This window comes from Penaeus monodon, chromosome 5 (assembly GCF_015228065.2).
Source record: "Penaeus monodon isolate SGIC_2016 chromosome 5, NSTDA_Pmon_1, whole genome shotgun sequence".
Taxonomy (NCBI): Eukaryota; Metazoa; Arthropoda; class Malacostraca; order Decapoda; family Penaeidae; genus Penaeus; species Penaeus monodon.
The window spans coordinates 21,044,499-21,066,305 of NC_051390.1; the positions used below are offsets into that span (position 1 = coordinate 21,044,499).

The 21,807-nt window shown below is 51.1% G+C and overlaps 1 protein-coding gene across 1 annotated transcript in view; it reads right to left on the minus strand.

The window, feature by feature from the left end:
* LOC119573080 overlaps positions 1–21,363 on the minus strand; it is a 30,758-nt gene extending 9,395 nt beyond the window's left edge. The window contains exon 1 of the mRNA XM_037920101.1: positions 20,711–21,363. Within this exon, the coding sequence (XP_037776029.1) occupies positions 20,711–20,931 (221 nt within the window). The 5' untranslated portion in view covers positions 20,932–21,363. The remainder of the gene's footprint in view (positions 1–20,710) is intronic.
* Between the last annotated feature and the right edge of the window lie 444 nt (positions 21,364–21,807).

The window sequence follows — 21,807 nt, forward strand, 5'->3', positions numbered from 1 at the left end:
CGGTATTAACAAATGGACAGGTTAGTGATAATAATTAATTGAAATACAATGATGTTATTTCGCCAGGCATTCAGCCGATCTCGAGTGGATCTTAGCATTGTTAAGATTGGGTACAGTGAAAGAGCGGACAGAAAAAAAGGAGATAATTGTATTACAGAAAGGAAGGGGAAGAAGAAAGGAAGGAGGAATTAAAAAATTATATATACAGAGTAAAAGAAAGCAAACGAGTCTTAAAAAAAGAGGGCAGAGATACGGCTGGGGCAAACATAAGAAAAAACTAAATCACCCGAAGACTGCAGTCTTTCCTCAGGGGTCGAGTCATGGTGGGCTAGTTAACATGAATGGCGCCTTAACTTTATAAAACATTCGGAGTCATTTTTGCGTTATGTCAGAAAGTGAAAGTGACGCACATGTGCAAGACGACAACAAGAGCCATGTGTTCCGTGCTGGCTGCCTCAGCTCCTCTTTCTCGCTCGTCCAACCCTCCCTCGGTAACCCGCTCGCCCTCGGCCCCCGTGATGCCACAGGGACCCATGCTCTTTGGCGCTTCATGTGGGCATATGTGGACGGATGCTGCCCACTGTGTCACCTATGGAAGTCTGCGCACTGAAAGTGATATCTGTTCGAAGTGGAGAATAACGAACGCGGTGCGTGGGAGGGTATGGGCGGGAAAGCATGGGCGTATAGGCGCTGTCGGGAAGCGAACTCATCTTGTATACATCTCTTAGTCGCTTTTCCTTTCACTCGAAACACAAGTCCGCAAGTTCTCACGGCTTCAGGCTCCCAGTCTCAGCTGCCGTCACTGTATGCGAGTTCTTTTATCGCCCCCCCCCTCTCCGCTTCCCCGTAGCCTCCCCTATTCCACAGCAACTCCGGTCGCCCCAAGTGCCTATTCATGCACGCACTTGCACGGCTTCTCTGGCATTGTGTAGTAAGGTATTATCTCGCGTTAAGTAAAAAAAAAAACGGTGTCCTTGGTTCTGTCCTCCCAGAGTGACCCTCACCTCGACCTCGGGCACCTGTATGGGCGTCTACAAAGGCTGCTTACATCAGCAAGTCAGCCACTCTCTCTCTCCTCAAGGCGTTTGCTAGATTTTCACCCTTGCATGTCGAACACCAACACCTTACTGAAGAATACTTATATTTGTCATGGAAATAATAATAGCAGGGCGAAAATGAAACTTAAACGACCTTCAATCTATAAAGCCGCTCCTTCCAACCGCAGCAGGCTTCTCTGTGCAGGACACGCCCACTTCTTGGACTACAAGAAGTGGGCGTGTGGGCGGGCGGTGAGGGTTGCTGCTTTTCACTGTGTGCGTGGGCGTTCTCATGCTCCGTGCTGTCTGGCTGCTCCGTCCTCCCACCCTCACCAAAGCCCACAACTTGCTGGGGAGCTTTCCCAGCTCCCTTCCGACACCCGCCCTCCCCTCCTTCCCGCTCTCCCTCCGCCTCTCTCCCACGCTTATCTGGCTTCCTCGCCCCCGCCGATTCCTTCCTCACCCACGCCGCCACTTTCAGCCTGCAATTCACACATAATCGTACCGCCGCTGTCTCCTCGTCTGAGTTGTTTACGAGTTCACGTGAGACGGATCCCAATTACGTCGACTTTTCCGCCATCTCTTGCATCGCTCGCTTCGGGGAAGTTGAGCATGATAACACTCACAGCCGAGACCTACTAGGCGAGGCGTGATCAATCTAGCGGGTGATGCGCTCAGCACGAGCGCCGTGTTAGATCACAGCGAAGCCTTATTGCATAAACAAACAAACGCAGACATAAACATACATGTGTACTCTAGAATTTCTTCTTGCTAGTTCCTGTGAAGCACGATACGGCAGGTTCTCTTTAATTTCTGTGAACTCCCTCTCCAGCTCCCCCGCCCCCTCCTCTTCAACACACGCGGGTATTTACGCCTCATAATAATTGCAGCGTATGTGCGGCTGGCGCGGGACAAACAGCCCCGGGCAGACTGCGCCTCAACTACACGTGTCCGCTGCTGGCTGAAGTACTCTCATCGCCGCGTCCAAGTGCGCAATATGGGGAGAAGGGGAGGGGCAGCAGCAGCATAATCTAGGACCATTTCGGGTGTAGGGGAAGGGAGGAAAGGGAGGGGAGGGAAAAGGGAGGCATTACTGCGTACTGCGGGGTTAATAAGCACAACTTCACAGCCCCTTCACCGCCTTGGCCCCATCACCAAGCTCCTCATGGTATCGGACACGCTCGACCCCCAAGGAATAGAGGGACACAGTACCACACTAACACCTAATGGACACAGGATGCCACCTAAAACAGATGACGCCGCAATGCTACAAAGCTGCCTTCAATCCAAATTCTCCCTTGATAATCATAGCCCAGGCGACTAAGCAAAACCAAAAAGCAAGAACAAGTGCGGCTGTGAAAGCCACGGGGATCAGCGAGCGGTGTTGCCTTCCCCCTGCTCCTCGGCAACTAGTTTCTGCTCGCATGACGTTGCCGAAGTCACACACCTGGGTGCAACGAGAATAAGCAATGAGCAACAAATGAAATCTTCCCATATAGGAACGCAAACTCCCTGCGAAGTGTTGTCCTTTCCCTTGCCCCTTCCCAACCCGTCCCTGCCCGTTGCTTACGCCTCGCGACTGCGGGCGGGGTGACCTTGGAGGTGAGAAGACTCGGAGGAGCTTCTCGTGGGCGCGGCGAGCTCTCCCCGCCCACTCGTGACAACGGCCGTTCCCTTCTTGCCCTTTGATGCGGATCAAGCAGTACGCCAGACCAACATCATTTCCTTACGGCGTGCCGAGTCCGCTCCTTCCAATATCGGTGATGGCCAGGACATCGCCAACGCTGGGGCGGCCTGGACAGGAGGGCATGGATCGCCGAGCCACTTGTCGGCCGGAGAAGTGGCCCTCCCCTCCCCCCGCCGCTCCTGTCCCTACAAGGCAAAGGGAGGGGGAGGGGCAAGCAGGGGTGCCGAGCATGCGGGGAAACACGTGACCATCGGGACTGCATCTGAGACCTCTCCTCGTTTTCTATACCTCTACAGTATCTCCCAGCGATACACTGATTACTGTAATCGGTATCAGCACCATCATCGCAAAGCCACGAGGAGATACCACACAGATATCCTACCCAGTCGCAAAAGCAACAGGGGGCGTGACCCGTAACAGGCACACCGTATCACATACACATGCATATAAAATGAAAATTATCGACAGGTATTACCAATACACGTCGTAATGTGTCAGCAATTGATTTTACTCTCGCCGATGCCTTGGCCACCCAATATGTACTCTCATATGACTCCCCCTCCCGTGCCAGTTACCACGCTGACACAACCTCGCTTTTACTTTTCCTCGCCGCGTGTTGCATTTGTTTCATTCCCGAAGGGCGGCGAGGGAACAGCAAGGCGTGAGAACGCGAGGAGGCCGGGGCACGGCTCGCGAAGCTCATCTCCCTCGAGAAATTCTAAGAAATTCATTCGTCTGCCATTAATGTCAAATCATCCAAGTCAACAAACTTTCGGGAGAGCAAAAAAGAGGAATCGTGATATCAGTTTAGTCACAGAGATATGGACCGGCAGCTAGTGCCATGCCAGCCTCCTTCCAAAAGACCCTCACTGGCGTGGTTACGCCGCCCTTAGTCTCGCTGGGTTGCCCTTCCAGTTCTCTAATGGTCAAGTCTTTGCAGCTGAAATATGCAGCGCTAGTCGTGTTGCAATTGCATTTTTTTAACGCACCAAGAGGTTCTAGGCTTTCACAAGAAATGTCTGAAGTATATATGCTCTGAGCCTTTATATATTCAAATTAGTGCATTTAGGAGCAATTAATAAATTAAACTAAATGTACACCAGCAAAAAACTTCATTACACTGCCCCTTACACATGCTTCTCTTGACCCGTACCTCGCTCCTTCCATTATGTCCCTTAGCGGTGTGGAGGGGTCAGTGGCCTTGGTGCAACGCCACGTGCACAATGAATATAAAAAAAACGAAAAGCATAGAACAACATGATGTGGAGTGCGGACTCGGGCGTCGGTCCGCGCCATGACCCCGCTGCGCTCCCGTCTGGCCTCCCGGCATGCCATCACGCCGCCGGCGTGTCATCGCGTTACCGCCGAGTTCCCTCCACCCCTGCCCCCTTCCGCCACCCGTGGCCGACTTCTCACCCCTGCAATAAAACCGCTTCTCCGTGGGCATCCGCATCTCGATCAGTGTCATCAACGGGCAAAAACAAACCCCGAGGCTTCCGCTCACTCCGTCGCCCGAACTGGGGCCTCGTTCCCGCTTTACGAACTGGATCACTAGATAAAGAAGCAAGTTGTCGAATCATAGGCTTAGGCGCGTCACATGCACCAAGGTATGGTGAGAAATTATATTAAGCCCACTCCCCACCCCCACCTCCACCCGCCTCCTACCGTACAGCTGTACCAGATACGTAATCATTACATTAGAGATGGTAATGTCAGCTTTTGACGCCGTCCCGACCCGCACCGCCGACGACAGCCTCCCCTCGTGTCGCATTACAGCCCAGCCCGCCCCGACGCTTCCACTTGCACAGGCCCTAATTTGTGCCCTCTGAGTCTACTCTTCCATGTGAGAAAGGAAGGGTGGGGAGGCAAGGCCGGGAGGAAGGCGGAAACTGATCCACTTGGCCCACTGGCAGACTTACTGAGACTCCCAACACGTCCCTTGAGCACAAGCCCGATGGAGAGACGACCTGTGTGTGTCAGTGTGCTTTCACAGGGTGGCCTGATCCCGAGGCTCCTTCCACGCTCACGGCAAGTGCTGCAACGTGGCGGTATTCCCTCCGCAACTCGCTTATCGCCCATCACCATGTCCTAATTCTCTTTCCTCTCCCCGGCCGTGGAAAGAGGAGGGCGGGAGCGAACGTCGTGTGCGGAAGCAGCAACAAAGGAACCGAAGAAACACCGCGTGACGCCTGAGTGGAGAGGGCCCTTCCCGAACGCCCATCGCCAACCCGCCCTTCAAATCCGTTTTTCCCTTGCTTGCAGGAAACTAGCCGCTGAGAGACCGTAATGCCCAACGACCAACCCCTTGCAACCAAGGCGCACGGGCGGGGTGCAGCGAAACTGCGACACGGTTGACTGAGGAAGGGCGGACTGATGGCGAAAATAATGGGCGGAGGTCACCCATGGAGGAAGGGAGGGCGGCGGAAAGCGGAGGAGGTGCATGAACGAGGTGATGGCCTGACTGGCCTCATCCACACCTCCGTTCCTTGCTCTAAGATGTTTACAGTTTTTCTTCTAAATATTTCAAAGGCCGCAAGAGAGAGAGAGAGAGAGGACGAGAGAAAGGGAAGACACGCTGACCCGCTTCTTTTGCCACTCGCGCCACGGTCGTGTAGGGATGATGTGTGTTCGTGTGGGTGTTGTTGGGGAAGGGGGTCTTTATATTCTATACTTGTCACAAACAGACATCTGTGAGCAAAAATGTAGGTTATTTCAGATCATCTGCCTTTTTGACGGAAGCTTCAAAACAGAAAAAAAATTTTTTTTTCACTGTATCATTTAACGACGGCGACACAAAACCAAACTTCTCTAAAAAATAAATTCAGTAAAAACACAAGCAAGATCAAGAGAACCATTACATAAAAAACACAACAAACAAACGAACGGTACACCAACAATAACAATATAACAAACAACAACAGCTGGACTAATATTAACGACTCCCAACCGCAGCTCATTAGCATCCGCCCGTCCGCCGCCGTCGGAAAACGCGGCCTTTTACCGCTCCCGCCGGCAGCCCATCCGCTGCGGGGGACTTCCGAGTTCGCCCGCCGCTCCGGCCGTCGCACAGGTGTTCTCGGCTCGCGGCAGGTGCGACTCAGGGTAACGGGGGATTTTCGCTAAATCACACGCACTCATAAATCATTCATACAACTAGAGTTAGATAGATAGAAAGAAAAAACCCAAACAACAATAAGATGCAAGGGGAAAGTACGAAAAAGAAAGCATAAAAAGAATGTTGACTTTCCCCTCGACCCAACACTTACCACTGGCGCCCCTTCCTACCTTCGCTCTTATCACCTGACACACGATATCTTACCTGAAAAGATAAAAAGAAGAACATGTTAGACGAAACTCCTTGATCAGCTTACATCATCACAGTGGACTTTAACTCGCTGACATAATAACATAAACAAACTAAAGAGTAAAGTAACAAGTCATATTTAACACATTATGACTCAACACGGGAAACAATGCCATGTTGGAAGGTCAATCACGACCGGACAAACACAAGTCATCCGTCCGGTGTTTACACGCTGCCGGAGAATATTCCAAGGACTCTCGGATTTAAGTTACATGGCGCGGGCACCTAACCCACGGGGGAGAGTGCAACTGCGACCTTCAGTTGGGCAATTACTGAAGAAAGAAAGGGACGGGTGCGGAGTGAGCGAGTGTGCAAGTGAGCAAGTACAGCACGGAGGGAGGGACTGGGATGGAGGATGTGGGATAGCGAGGGAGAGAGGGAAAAAGAAAGAGAGAGAGAGAATGAATTTGCCCTTCAAACTGTAAAAGACATTACCTGGTTCAAGTGCTCGAAGGTCCACATATTTTGCATATCAACCACTTTCACCCCAGGAATGATTCACCCGCCGACACACCTGTGCAAACCAGATACTTCAACACCGGATATGCTGGGATTGATTCAAACAGGGTTTAAAATCCTCTGCAAACATTATAGACACCAGGCAGAGTAAATCATTTTATAAACTGATTATTCGCTAACCCTTTCCTTCTCCTTTGTGCATACCCACGACGCTCGGCATCGCTCGGATAACGGTTGCGCCATCGCCGACGTCTCGCGCTCTGGCTGCCGCTCGTCGGCCTTTCTCACGGCAGGAGAAGCGTGGGATGATGGTGGGAGGGCCAGCGTGGCACTCCCCTTGCCCCTCCTCTCTCTCTCTTTCTCTCTCTGTCTCTCTCTTCATCTCCCTCTCTCTCTTTCTTCCTGAACTCTCACTGTGCAACAACAGGTGATAAACACGGGCCAGCGCCAACTATAACAACTCTATAACGCCGACAAAGCGTGTGGGCGTGGGCGTTGATGAGCCTCGGAAAAGCGCCGGCTGAGGTAAGCGCAGCGCTGCAAGGATCGCGTGCGACGGTGGCAAGCAGGGGTCAAAACGAGGCCACATTACACGGTTCATCTGGGATGCATACGACACACACATACAAGTACATGCACAGGTGGTATCTGTCCTGTTAATAGAAAGAAATTGTGATTTATGAGATTTACATACTCACATTCATTCTCTCTCAGTTTCCTTCCTTCATCCCCCCCCCCCTCTCTCCCTCTCTCTCTCTCTCAACATGCGTGAATAATTGTGCTGGCCACACATCAATCAACACATTTTGCCCAAGAACTAGAAGAAAGTCTTCCCCGGGTAGACTGGCGTGAACGAAACTGTCAGGTTTCCAGGCAGTGTCGTAACGCCGTCAAGACGTGACGAGTCGGAAGTTGACTTGGTTCCGAGTTGGTCACATTTACTTTGCTTTCCGAATGCAAATTCCCCGAGACGCCAAGCTATCCTCCTCTCCCCCCACCCCCGATTAAGTCTTGGGCTGATGCAATCCATCTCGTGCACATAATGGGTCCTGGGAGCCGGGAAAAAACATTATTCCAAGAGAAAGTAGCAATCAAGATCAAACACGCGCGCTGCATGTAGCATACGGCGCTCGCTGTCAATTATGATTGCATTATGACAACGGATACTTGGGTTCCCCTACTCACTGCCCCACTCCCACTCACTCGTCCACACGAGAGAGAGAGAGAGAGAGAGAGAGAGAGAGAGAGAGAGAGAGAGAGAGAGAGAGAGAGAGAGAGAGAGAGAGAGAGAGACACGAACCTTCACCGTCTCGTTATGATTAACGTTTTTATAATAAAACAAAAAACATATTACCTCCCGGCCACCAACAACAACCTTTCACCGCCGGCACGCCCTCACCCGCCGCTCCTTCCCAGGCAAGAGCAGGCGCTGCCACACCCGCGAGGAACACCGCCACGCCTTCCCGGTGCCACGCTTAAGGAAATGCAACTCTGCCCGCCTTGCCAATTTAGCCGCTAAGGCTTCGGGAAATTCACACGTGATTAAAAAGTACGCTTTGGGAATGGAAGCTTTCGACGTAGAGCACTATTACTACAGTTCCTGCCGGCGTTGTTACTATCGCTGTTGTTGTTGTTGATTTCTATTATTAATATTACTGTTATTATCGTTATCGTTACCACTGTTGTTGTCATCATTATTATCAATATCGCTATTATCATTATAACTATTAATATCTAGTTATCATGCCGATTACCGGTAGCAGCGTCTTGGAGAGCGTTGGAGAGGAAATTAAAAACTTGAGAGAGTCGAAAAGGGAAATGGGAAAACCGCGAGGGAAGTGTGGGAAAGGGCCGAGCGGCGGACGAGTAATAACATGTGCACCGGGCTACGTGACCGGAAGTCAAACAGTTAGGTGAGATGCATGACACGTGGCTGCTTGTCTCGGGTCTCAGGCACGGCGTGTTTACGTCTGTCTGTCTGTCTGTCTGTCTGTATTTGAATCACACACACACCACACACTGATAGACAGATAGAACGGGGGTAGGTTTACACAATAATAGGGGCGAGATCTAATGCGCCACAGAGCTCTCCTCGGACGAAGGGCGCGCGTGAGAGCCTCTCGCAGCCCGCCAGTCCAACCTTTGCCCTGAGCCCTTCGAGTGCCATCTCCGCACAAGCCCGGTGCGCCTCGATCTCGCGGCCGGAGATGGAGGTCCGAACAGACAGCGTGTACGTAATGATAAGCCAGTGAAAGGGAAAGTCCGCTTGGATTTGCATCCTAGTGAAAAGGTGGTGAAGGGAGGAAGCGAGGGAGCCCCGAAAAACCTGACCGCCTGTAAAACTGAAAGTGAACGCTCGTGAAACCTAAACGACCAGCCTTCGGGCCACTGGCTGGTTCATCAGGAATTGATAACAAATGCCTGGCAAGGTATTGTCGCATATCCGCATGTGTTGGCTTAATTAGCATTATGCAACCCGGGGATGGAGGGGGAGGGCATAGGCGTGTCAGTTTTCCAGTTCAATATGTCATGGTGACACAATGGGAGCTGGCCAAATGGGAAGTCCCTATTTGTCTGCATTATAAACGATGATTCACATGGATCCTATTTACGAATGTGCACGAGCTGTAATCGTGGGAGTCTGTTACTGGGGAAAGACAATCGCTTGTATCCATGTGTCCAACGGAATCCCTTCAGATTGGCTGGGCTGTCAAGTGTCACGGTAATTGCCGCCCGCAGGCACACCAACAAACACCATTACCACCCATCCCCAACGCCTGCCTCGGTCAAAACCTGAATTTACTTAATTGATGTTTAATTCATTCACTCCGAGGCTTATTCTATAACTTCCCAAAGCACATGCCACAACATGCCTCTTCCAGAGACAAACGCGTGCTGCAACAAAACCGCCTGGACGAGGAAGAGACGCCAAATCTCGCCGGCGCAATGACCAGCGGTGCAAGCGGGTCACACGCATTTCCTATTCACCTCGCACGATCGCCAATGCTGCACCGACAGCCCAGTGACGCAATCACTTGGCATAGTCACTCGCATGAGCTCTGCATGCATTCCTCGCGCAGCTGTTTGTCGAGAGGCACATTTTGTGAATGGCGGGAGGGGCGGCGCTAGCGACTCGTTCACCTTGGGTTAGGGGGGGAGGGAGGAAGAAGGGAGGCGGCGGGATGGAAGACGAAGAAGGGCAGGAGAAAGGAAAGAGAACGGAGACAAAGGAGAGACCAAAGGCTAGAAAACAGAGAGGGAAGCGAGTGATACCAAATGGATGAAGTGATCGACATGGAAGTGAGCCCACGAATGGGCCGCAGAATCCACCGAGCGAGTTCACAGCTGCATTTACCAACTCGCCCTAACCTTCAGCATCTGCCCACGCCTCGCTTTGCCGCGCTTCCAGACGCCTCACACCAAGGAGTGATGCCGGGACCTTACTCTCCAGCCAGCCACTCCGGAAGCGCCTGCTCTCCTTCATTCATTCACATTCTCCCCTTCGATTCATTTCCCCGTCCGCCTGCGCTTCTCGTGTCGCTCCCTCCCTCGTCTCTCGGAATCTTTGTTTCCTTACCCTCCCTTGTCTCCCTCTGTTATCTTAACTCTCTCTCTCTCTCTCTCTCTCTCTCTCTCTCTCTCTCTCTCTCTCTCTCTCTCTCTCACTTACTCACTCACTCTCCCTCTCTCTCTCTCACTTACTCACTCACTCCCCCCCCCCCTCTCTCTCTCTCTCTCTCTCTCTACTCCTCCCTCTCTCTCTCCTCTCTCTCTCTCTTCTCTCTCCTCCTTCTCTCTAATCTAATCTTCTTCTCTACTCTCTCTCCTCTCCTCTCTCTCTCTCTCTCTCTTGTTCCTTTCGTTTGTGTGTTGTGTGTGTGTGTGTGTGGTGTGTGTGTGTGTGTGTGTGTGTGTGTGTGTGTGTGTGTGTGTGTGTGTGTGTGTGTGTGTGTGTTGTGTGTGTGTGTGTGTTGTGTGTGTGTGTGTGTGTGTGTGTGTGTGTGTGTGTGTGTTGTTGTGTGTGTGTGTGTGTGTGTGTGTTGTGTGGTGTGTGTGTGTGTGTGTGTGTGTGTGTGTGTGTGTGTGTGATGGTGCGACTGTGCGAGGTGCGTGCGTTAAACGCGCGTTTGTTTCCCTGCGGCGAGGCACATTACGCAACGACACAGGCGCAGAAGTTCCGCAAAATCCTCCCCGAAGCAAACACCTTACCGCTTCCGACAGCGCTAGGAGTGTCGTTTCGCCGCACGTACAAACGCACGCGCGTGAGGTAACAATCACTTCCGCGTGGTCGAGCAAGTGAGCGGGCGGGCGGGTGGGCGCGACAGCATAAATGACCATAAATACTCGCATCGTAAAAAGCGGCAAAGAGCCCCAGCCAGCGCCGAGCCAGACAATGATAGAGGACCCGCGTTCCGCCCACTCTCCTCTCCACCCCTGCTGTCGCCCATACCACGGCGACCCCCGACATAGGCACACAAACACCCCTCCCCACCCCCAACAGCCCATATCATAACCTCCCCCCTCCCCCAGAGGGTGGGGATGCCCTCGGGCCACCCGATCGCAAGGCTCGCCAACTGGTCGGCAGGAGCGGCGGCGCCCCGGGCTAGACACTCGACGGCAGTGACGCCCGGGGGCAGACACTCTAGGGACACGGTAGTGGCGGCGGCGGCGGCGGCGGCGCTGGGATGAGGCTTCTCCTGTAAGCCGTCTTCCTTTGCTCCTCCCGCAACTCACGAACCTCCTGAGGCCTCCCCTGCAGGAGCCGCGATGTCACGACCTCATGTTTGGTCGCCTTCGACGGGAGGGAAGGGCATGAGGGGCGAGGAGAGGCCAAGTAAGGAGAGGACGATTGGAGAACAAGATAAAGTGCATGGAGCGGATGACGCGAAAAATAAAATAAGAAAACTACAAAAAGAAAGAAAGAAAGAGAAAAAACAAAAACAAAAGAAAAACCGCAGTGATGATGGGAAGTCCACGCCCTCATGCAAGCCTCACAGATTATAACTGTGTAAATCTAACATTTGAATATTTCGACAGCAGCGTTTCCCACGAGAGGCGGCCACTCCGAGCCGGCCGCCGCCCAACCTCTCTCCGGGGATCCCTCGCGCCGCCGCAAATCTCCTGAGTGTGGTTGGTTGCCCCCACGCTCAACGGAGTGGCAAATTCAGTGTCTAAACATACTTCGACAACGTTGCTAAAGTGATGTAATTCTTGAGCTGAGGGCGTGTCGGCGTCCCCAGAAGTCTGCGTGATGAGAAGGAAATCAGAGAGCGCCCGCCGAGCAGGATGTGGCGCGCGAGGCCGAGGGACAACGCGGCATTGTAGCGCTATCGAACACCTTCCCAAATATGAGCGAATGCTGCAAGGTCCATGCTAATGGGGACCGCCATGCATGATATTTCCCCATCCTCCATATCCTGCAGGTCCCCGTTCTTCTGAGCGGCCTCTCAAAGGTCCTCGCTCACCTTTGGCCCTTGCGCGGCAGGCAGGAACCGTCACTTCCCTGGCCGGGCCCGAATGCTCAGGCAACGAACGCCTATGTAAATACTGATGAATAACAGGCGTACGACTGAGTGAACAACAGAATAATAAGTTACGTAATAGTAGTGGTAATAATAACAGCAGTAACCTTAGTTTGGTGGCGGTAATGGTACTGGTAGTGATGGAGGTTGTAGTCGTGGTAGTGGTGGTGGAAGCGGTAATAATGACAATAAAACTATTCATACGAGAGAATAAAGCAAAAGGCATCTCCAGCTTCCTCACGGAACTGCCACGAAGATTCCGTCTTGCGAGGCCGCACCGCCCAGGCAGGTCTGCAAGAGGGCCCAGAGAGGCAGGCAGCGTCGCGGGCCACAAGGCAGGCAGCCACGAAGACATAACCATGCACGAAGGCCGACGCGAGACCACCTCGAAGACACAAAGACCAGCATGCAAACGGCCATAAAGAACGCCAGAGACCGACATGAGGGAGCATATAAGGCGCGGAGGTTCCTGGCCCTTCCGTCTGCAGGTGCACGTCGGAGGCCAGGGCGGAGGGGGGAGGTGGGTGGGGGCGGCGGGTGGCAGAGACGGCCAGGTGGGTGGCGTGTCACAACCTTCTCCACCAGAGTTTCCTGTTAGCCCACCGCAGGAGTAGGAGTGGGTATGCAGGGGAGGGGTGGGGTGGGGTTATTTTTTCTTGAGCGGTAAATGGAGGAAGCAATAATAATATGTGCGCAGGCAGGAGCAGACGAGGACTTACATCTTTGGCTAATATGAAGTATCTGACGTCAAACATAACAGTAAATTAACAGGTCAATTTCCCATCGAAACTAAGCTCAGGTGATGCCTACATAGATGTGGATCCAATATACTTGTTATGAAAATGAAATCAACTGGTGTACCTTGACTGATAATCCACACATAAATACAAGCATGCATACCATACATAAACAAACAAACAAACAAACACAACAACACAACACACATAACATCACACTCATCATCACCACTCACATCACTCACCACTTCCCTTACCATCCTCCCTCATCCTCTCTTCCACCCTCACCACCCTCTCCCCATCCCTCACTCACCCTCTCTTTCACTCACTCCCTCACTCACCCTCTTTCACTCACTCCCTCACTCACCCTCTATTTCGCTCTCTCCTTCCCTCACTCCTTTACCCCCACAAAGAAGTGCATCAGAGGGAAGGGAGGGCGACTGAAGAAGATTATGCTGCGGGTGCCTGGTCGCCACAAGGACAGACACCAGTACCTTGCCACTTCCTCGTCCCCGGCACGTCTAATCCCCATAAATAATTACATAAAAATGGACACATACAAGAACGCTTACACAGGCATTTATGCAATCGTGCAATCTAGAAGGAAGACAGAGACGAAGTGGTTATACTGCATATAAAATTTCATATAATTTAACACACAAACACGCATAAGTATTAATGTCTGAGAGAGAGAGAGAGAGAGAGAGAGAGAGAGAGAGAGAGAGAGAGAGAGAGAGAGAGAGAGAGAGAGAGAGAGAGAGAGAGAGAGAGAGTGAGAGAATGAGTGGCTGTATATGAATATAAAGGTAAATTAATGAATAATTAAGTACATAACCATATAAAAAAAACATAAATAAATAAGGTCAACAGACAGTTAAAGAAACACATAAGCAAATAAATAAATAAATATATAAACAAAATCTATATGGATTATTCATCTATCTATTGACATAAAGTGAATATCATTGAGAGAGAGAGGGGGAGAGAGAGAGAGAGAGAGAGAGAGAGAGAGAGAGAGAGAGAGAGAGAGAGAGAGAGAGAGAGAGATAGATAGATAGATAGATAGATAGATAGAGAGAGAGAAGAGAGAGAGAGAGAGAGAGAGAGAGAGAGAGAGAGAGAGAGAGGAGAAGCGATGGGGAGGGGTGGGGGTGGGGGGATTAGCCACATCACATGTTACATAAACAAGCAATAGTTTCCCCACGCAGCGATAGCCTCAGCAGTCACGCCGTTGGAGCACGCGCCTCTTGCCTTATATGGTAGTGAAGTCGGCTCGCTACCCTCCTCCCTCCCCCCTCCCTCCTTACCTCCACGCCTCTGTCATCCACATCGCGGAAACAATCCCAGCTCCCCCTTCCCCCTCCTCCCAAGAACGCTTCCCTCCAGCCTATCGGAAAACAAATGCCGAGCAGACGCCGTCACTCTTCTTCCTGCATCCGTCCCCGCCTTACTTGCAGGAGCCCTCGCAGCCCGGTGATTCCTTCGTCGTTTTCCTCCAAAAAGGATGATGGAGTGGGGGGGGGGGAGGACATGAAGGGGCAGTTCTGGTAGACATTACCCTGTACCTACACATACTCCCGGGTTTGCGAAATCTGCATCCTCGTCCGCCGCAATGAAGCCTCTCTCGCCACTCCATCCCCAGGGGCAGCGCCGCGCCTGGCCAGCCTCTCCTCCTCCCCGTGGTAAAGAGGTTTTGAGGGTGAGGATGACCAGGCAGGTGGCCCGGGCTGAAGGGGGGGGGCGGCGGCAGAGGGGAGGGGTGTGCGTGCATGCATGCGTGGGAATTCTGGTGCAGAGTTGGGTTGTCCAGGAACGGACGGCAATCGCGTGGCGAGTGGATGGGCAATGTCCAATGGTGGCGGGGGCAAGAATGAGGAAATATGAGGGGAGGAGGAGGGAACCTTTGCGCGTGGCGTGGCGAGCATGGGCAGGTGGTGGCGGGGAACCTTCACTCCGTATTTGGCGAGGTTCCGCGACGAGGGGGACACCAACGGCATGAATGGCGGGCGGGGCGCGGCTCTCCCTTCCCTCTCTCCCCCTTAAGCTGGCTCTCGACGCACGAACGTACACACGCACGCCAAGAATGGCACCCAAGACCTTGTCAACCCGGTATCTGTAAGTGCCGCACCCGAACCGCACTCGGGCCCAGTCCTCGGTGCCTAATAAGGGGCTACCTTCACCTTCCTCACCCACGACGTTTAAGCTACATTCGTATTCTCTCTCTCTCTCTCTCTCGCTCTCTCTCTCTCTCTCTCTCTCTCTCTCTCTCTCTCTCTCTCTCTCTCTCTCTCTCTCTCTCTCTCTCTCAACTTTTTATTCTTAAGATGCAAGTTCCTGGTGTCCCAAGAGGTATATGAAGGCCCGTAACCTTGTTGGCACCTTGGCAGCTCCACAAAATCCAGGTCGGGGAAGGGATGCCCTGCGTACACGGCGACCCTCCTGCTCTTTTCGTGGTCGCGGAGCTCCACCTGTTCGCTACTATTTTTCACATTTGAGCAAAGCAACTCAATCCGTAATCGATTCAAAGGAGGATCACGGTAGCCGCCGTTATCAATAGTACCATCACTGACACCGATAATAACGATAAGACAAATCAAAACAGATCAAGAGCAAAGCCCGGATGCGCGAGCGACGACGTTTACCCGCTTGTCAACGACCTTGACACTTCGCTAAACGGTCATTATCGGAGGTAGTTGCATTAGTTACACTTTCCTCGGCGCAACAAGAGCCTGTACTGCAACACTCGTCTCCATTGCATTAAATCGCGGATCCGTCTCAGGCCGTCCCTGCAACTAAAATTACAATTGCTATTGCATCTTGTACGCCCTCTTACCTACCCCCGATGAAAAAAAATCGCCAGAGGGAGAAAGAGTGCGAGAGAAGTAAAAACTACACACTAAAATATAACGCAGATGTTCCAGCTCTCGTCTCGAGCAGTCCAATGGCGTGAATCCCACGGGCTAATGCCTTCATATTTAGTTACGAAAAACGCGCGAGCAAGAACACCTCCTCCACTGAGAGAAAGGGCGCCATCTGTCAAGCATGGAAACCGTGCATCATTTTCGCTACAATTACTGGATACGAAAGTCGAGGTGGATGTTTACCCGCGGTGCACTTTCTACGGCGCCGAGACGCGCTCCCCGCGCAGGCTGGACGCGAGGGCGAGCCTATCTCTCGTTATCACCGGCGCTGATTAGCGGGGCTGAGGAGCTGGAAGAAGAGAAAAGTGGGAAGGATGGAGGAAAAGGAGAGAGGAGATGGAAAAGAAGGAAAAGGAGGAGAGGGAGGGAGAGAGAGAGGAAGAGAGGAATGGAAGAAAAGGAAAGGCGATATGAGTGAGTGAGTGAGGGGTAGGGGAGAGAAGGAAAGAGGGAGAGGGAGAGAGAGGGAGAGAGATATCACATGAAGCTTTCCTTAAGACGAACTTTCTTATTATTGCTTCGCCGGGTTATCACCAAATTTGACTGCGCAGCAATTCTTCCGCCAAATCTTGCACTGCCTTTTTCCCAAACTCCTCGGTATGGATAATACAACATTCTCCTTATCATTCTTGCAAACAAAACAATACATTGGCCTAATGACAGTCTGATTATTTAAGAGGTAAATGGATACTCATCATGTAATAATCAAGAACAATAAAAACAACTTTAAAACCCCAAATCAAGAAGAATATATATATACACAATCTATATATATGAACATTTTATACCACACACAAACATATACATATACATACAAACATATATATATATATATATATATATATATATATATATATATATATATATATATATATATATATATATATATATAGAGAGAGAGAGAGAGAGAGAGAGAGAGAGAGAGAGAGAGAGAGAGAGAGAGAGAGAGAGAGAGAGAGAGAGAGAGTGCGTGTGCATGTGTGTGTGCCTGTGTGTAGAGATAAATCATATTATTGCCAGTATTATTATCATTACTCCACATCCGTTCATTCTGCTGCAGGAATTCATTAATGACAGGTTGTTAGGCAATGCCACCCTAGCCTGGTCGGATGCCCTTCCTAATCAATCACAGTCCAGCGAAACCACTTGAGCCACGGCGGCGATTTCTCCTACGACACAGGCGTGTGATCTCTCATGGAAATATGTTGTTTTCTCGCCGTGAGACCGGAGTCGAACCTGCACTCGAAGCGTAGACATTTTGCAGGGATTTGAACTCGGGACCACGATGTGTGTGTGTGTGTGTGTGTGTGTGTGTGTGTGTGTGTGTGTGTGTGTGAGGGAGAGGGGAGAGGAGAGAGGGGAGAGGAGAGAGAGAGAGAGAGAGAGAGAGAGATAGAGAGAGAGAGAGAGAGAGAGAGAGAGAGAGAAGAAGAGAAGGGGGAGGGAGAGGGAGGAGAGGGAGAGGGAGAGGGAGAGAGAGAGAGAGAGAGAAGAGGAGAGGGGAGGGGAGGGGGGGAGAGGGAGAGGGAGAGGGAGGAAGAGAGAGAGAGAGAGAGAGAAAGAATGTGAGAGTGAGTGAGTGAGTCAGTGAGTGTGTGCGTGTGCGTGAGTGTACGTGCATGTGTATGCGTTTGTATGTGCGCTAACGTGTTTGCTGACCTTCCCCGTGCAGAGCCAACCCCACCACCGTGCCCTTCGTTTCGCATCCTCCCCAGGAGATCGTTTCCTTTGTCCAGGTATGGCTTTGGGAAGGTGCTCTCTGCGTTTCCATTTTTTAGGGAACGAAAATACAAATAAAGAAAAAGAAGGTAAATGAGATCAAATGCCCTGATAATAACAAAGATGACCTCTAAAGTTAAAGAAAGCAAAAAAAGAGGAATGAAGCAAGAGAACGTGCTTCAAACAAAGCCCTGACAAAAGTACCCCAACGCCCGGGCGCCAAACTGCCCCCATGCCCCGCCCCGCGCGGCAACGGATGGTCTTCCCGCCAAACTCCGCCATTCGTCCAACCATACTCATTCCATGTCCTTCACCTTAAGCGATTTCTTGAATATCATCTTGGTTTATACGACAAATGGAGGCCGTAAATCATTAAGAAAACAAGAGAGTCTGTGCGTGGAGACAGCCAGAATAATGTGGACCAATTTTAGAAGTGAAAGTGACGGGCAAGGGATGTAACAGTCGCATGCCTCCAACGGACAAATCTCTCCTACGGCCAGTGTTCAGTTTCATGAATTTTAAATGACTCACGCACAGCTAAGAAAGCAATTTTCTTCAAATTAATATGATGCCCGCTTTATCATCTGAAGGTCGGTTACATATCAAGCGCAACGGCCAGCGTATGACCGCGTGGGCGGAGTCATGAGGTCGAAAACACCGAGCGATTTAAATCCCCATTCTCTACCTCGACCTTCCCCTCCCCTGCCCGGCCCCCACGGTGCTTATTTTGGCCACGAGACGTTACATTCAATAACACTTCAACCGCTTCTCTCGGGCGAACCGAGTGAAGGGCACCGCGAGGAGGGAAATGCCGAGAACAATGTGCAACGAGGCTGCAATTCTCGCTGGAAAGGGATCACGCCAGGTAAGGCCAATACCTTAGCACTGAGCATAATGGCCAATCATCTCCGATTTTCAACCTACATTTCCCGCCGTTAACACCTCAACGCAGCTGAGACCGCAAGAGCCACTTCCTCGCAGAAGAGCAAGACCGCAAGCCCCACAAAGCACGCATTCGATCTAGAAAGAAATATTCTAGATGTACATACATATAAACACGCATGCAGGTACATGCCAAAATATAAATACATCGAAACCCAGTTTTACGCAAGCTCATGCAATCCGACACATGCGCATTTATGTAACGGAATAATGTGAAACCGCAAACGGCGTCCGATCGCCCTCGCGGCTCTTCTCTCTGACCTTCCCGTATTTCTCAATCGCCGACGCCCTGAAACTACCTAACGTGAGTCAAGAATTCAAACGTATGAGCCAGAGTCTCTTGAGCCGGGCACAGGAGCGGCAGCAAATCTCGGGAGGGAGCAATCACCGCCGGACCGCGAACTCGGCTGCGAGGGAATATGATCGCGTCCCTCGAGAGGCGGAGGCGGCGGCCCCACTCGCATGACCTGCCACACTCACTCATCCGCGTGACGAAAATCATCAGGGCTCTTGTCTTGGTCACACGGGCGAGGGCATGGCTGACGAAAGCAGCGGAGCCTCCTCGCCATTCCGCGCCCAGGCGAGGGCTGCCTTTCCTACCCGCCCAAGTGTCCCTCCGCAACCGACCTCCGTCACACACCTGCCCTGACCGCGCGTGTCGGGTATCAACTACTACACTAATCCATCGATCTTTCCCCTTCACGATCTTAACTTACTCCCTGCGAATGTTCTCATCCTCGCAAGTCTAAAAATAGAACAAAAATATAACACCCTTCAAGGAATGCACAGCGTCAACCTTTCTCCTTGCACAACAAAGCGGCTTCGGCACACACCCTTCCTACACCCGAGTCCTGAACAAAGGATCGCCTCGTTGGAACAATGCACAGAACAGCCGCTGGACGACATCTCTGATATGGCATTGTCTCTCTTTCACGAACAAATTACTCTCAAAAGGAAATAATTAACCGAGACAATAAGATGAAAAAAATCATAACATATACATCAGGACATTTAATTCTTGGGAGGCATTAACGAAGCAACAACTATTTTTAGAAACGAAATAAAATAAAGTGATGATAGCAGAAACCCAATCCTAAAAGCTGACACGTGTAACAAGGCAGTGTCACACCCACATAGCAGCCACCAGCACAGAGCATGATTCACGGCAAATAAACAATCATTAATCGCCAATACGTGTGGGACCTCGTTTAACGTGGCAGCAGCCTGAGCCACCAAGTCACTATGCGCGAACGAACATGAACTCGGAGGTGACAAAGCAAGATTACCGAGGCGTAACATCCTGCAATATCCCTAGGGAGCGAAGGAGCTGCAAGTAATGTGTGCAGGGCGAATCCAGGAAGCGCTGATGCAACGCGTGGGAGGCAGGGAAAGCAAAACATATATACCGTATATACATAAATATATATGTGCACACACACACACAAACGTGCATAAACACACACACACACACACACACACACACACACACACACACACACACACACACCATATATATATATATATATTATATATATATATATATATATATATATATATATATATATATATATATATATATATATATATATATATATACACAAACACACACACACACATATACATACAGACAGACACTCATACACAAAGATAGAGGGAAAAAAACAAACACACACACACACCTACCTATCTATCCAATAGACGCGTACTGGTCTCTTTTGTTTACTGGCCTACACAGTTCACTCTGTATTTAAACCGATCTTTTTAGTAAAATATCCTGCATCTCTACCATTCCTATCAGTGTTAATCTAAGGACATCCGTCCCCTCATTTTCGGATTGCAGATAAGATAAGAAGCGTAACGACCAGCATCTCATTAGCATCCTGTCGAGCACCAGTAACGGGCATCCCCACCCCCCCCGAGGACCAACGCCACAAAAGGCATGGCGCACCTGACGGAGGCATACATCACCTCCTCCTGTGAGTCCTTCCACTTACCTCCTCCACATCCCGCTAAGGCCAGGATTCGTTCTAAAAGCCGCACCGATAAGGAAGCAATTCTAACATGCTCTCTGATATTTAACATTAAAGACCAATTCACTTCCAGGGTGTTAATTAGATGCACGCCCTATCTCAGACGTTATCTAAATAACATCTAAGGGAATCTGACACTGCACGCAAACACACACGCGGACAATACTAGCAAAGCGTTCAACACCAACATAACCACGCAACATCCGCTAACATCACCAACATAACATCGGCCAACATCAGTGACACGAATCACGGGCACAACAAGCGCACGGCACGTGGAGAGGACAATTACCTGGCGGGGTAGTGGACCACGACGGGGTCATTCTTGGCGTTTCTGTGGTTGTTTCTCCTCCACATATTCTCCTTCTCGCGCCTTTTGTTCTTGCGCCGCTCCTTCTGAAGGGCGCGGACCACCATGACGGACTTTTCGCACCCGATCATCAGGTTGGGGTTTTGGCACTCCAGGGGCACCAGGGCCATGTTGCTCCCCGGGCTGTCCTTGCTGTACTTCATCGTGGAGACGCAGCGGTACCTTCACTCACACAGATCACTCTTTTCACTCACTCTAGTTGCACTTGCGGATATTTACTCGAGAGACGCTGGCAAAACGATTGCAATAAATTTTGCATCACAGACGAGTTTCAGTTTTGGGCAACTATTCCTTGCGGTATGTCTTGAGAATTTGGTAAAATAAAAAAAAGGGTTCACCGTTTTCTGCGGTGCTTTAAATCAAACTGTAACCTTTCTGGTAGACAGCTGAAGTCCCTAACAAACGGCTTAATTTCTGGGACCATGACACAAATATAAGGTGTATTCCTTAGCGCGCGGCACAAAAGACAACGTGGTATCGAGCAGCCGGCCGCGCGCCTTTCTTGCACGGCGGCACCAGCTAGACTGAGGCTCGCGAGGCGGGACACGACCAGGCTCACCACCAGCTGATCGCTGCGGCGCCCGCTGCTTGGCGGCGCTCCCAACACACGCGCACGTACGTACGAACTCACCCATCTCCTGATGCCACAAACACGTGCTTTATGCTCTTAACAAACTACATAAAAGTCAAGTTCCCAATATATACCAAGATTCATCTTGAGCTGAGAAGGGGCTCCGGGAAAACGAGTTAGCGGCAATGGAAACTGCGCTCTGCAGTGGTTAGACACCCGAGGGCACTTGGCAGAGTGCCACATTGCAGCCATAACCATTGTTGCAGGTAGGTTGGGAAGAGAGAGCTGGTCAGAAGGACTGCAGCACACACGCCGCGACCTTCTCCTACACATTTTATTCCGATGCGCACAGGTGTGGCAGCCAACCACACATGGCGATAAATGGGTGGGCTTACCCGACCTCTGGCCCTTCCTACCGCGCCAAACCAGCCCATAACAGCCGTCGCTC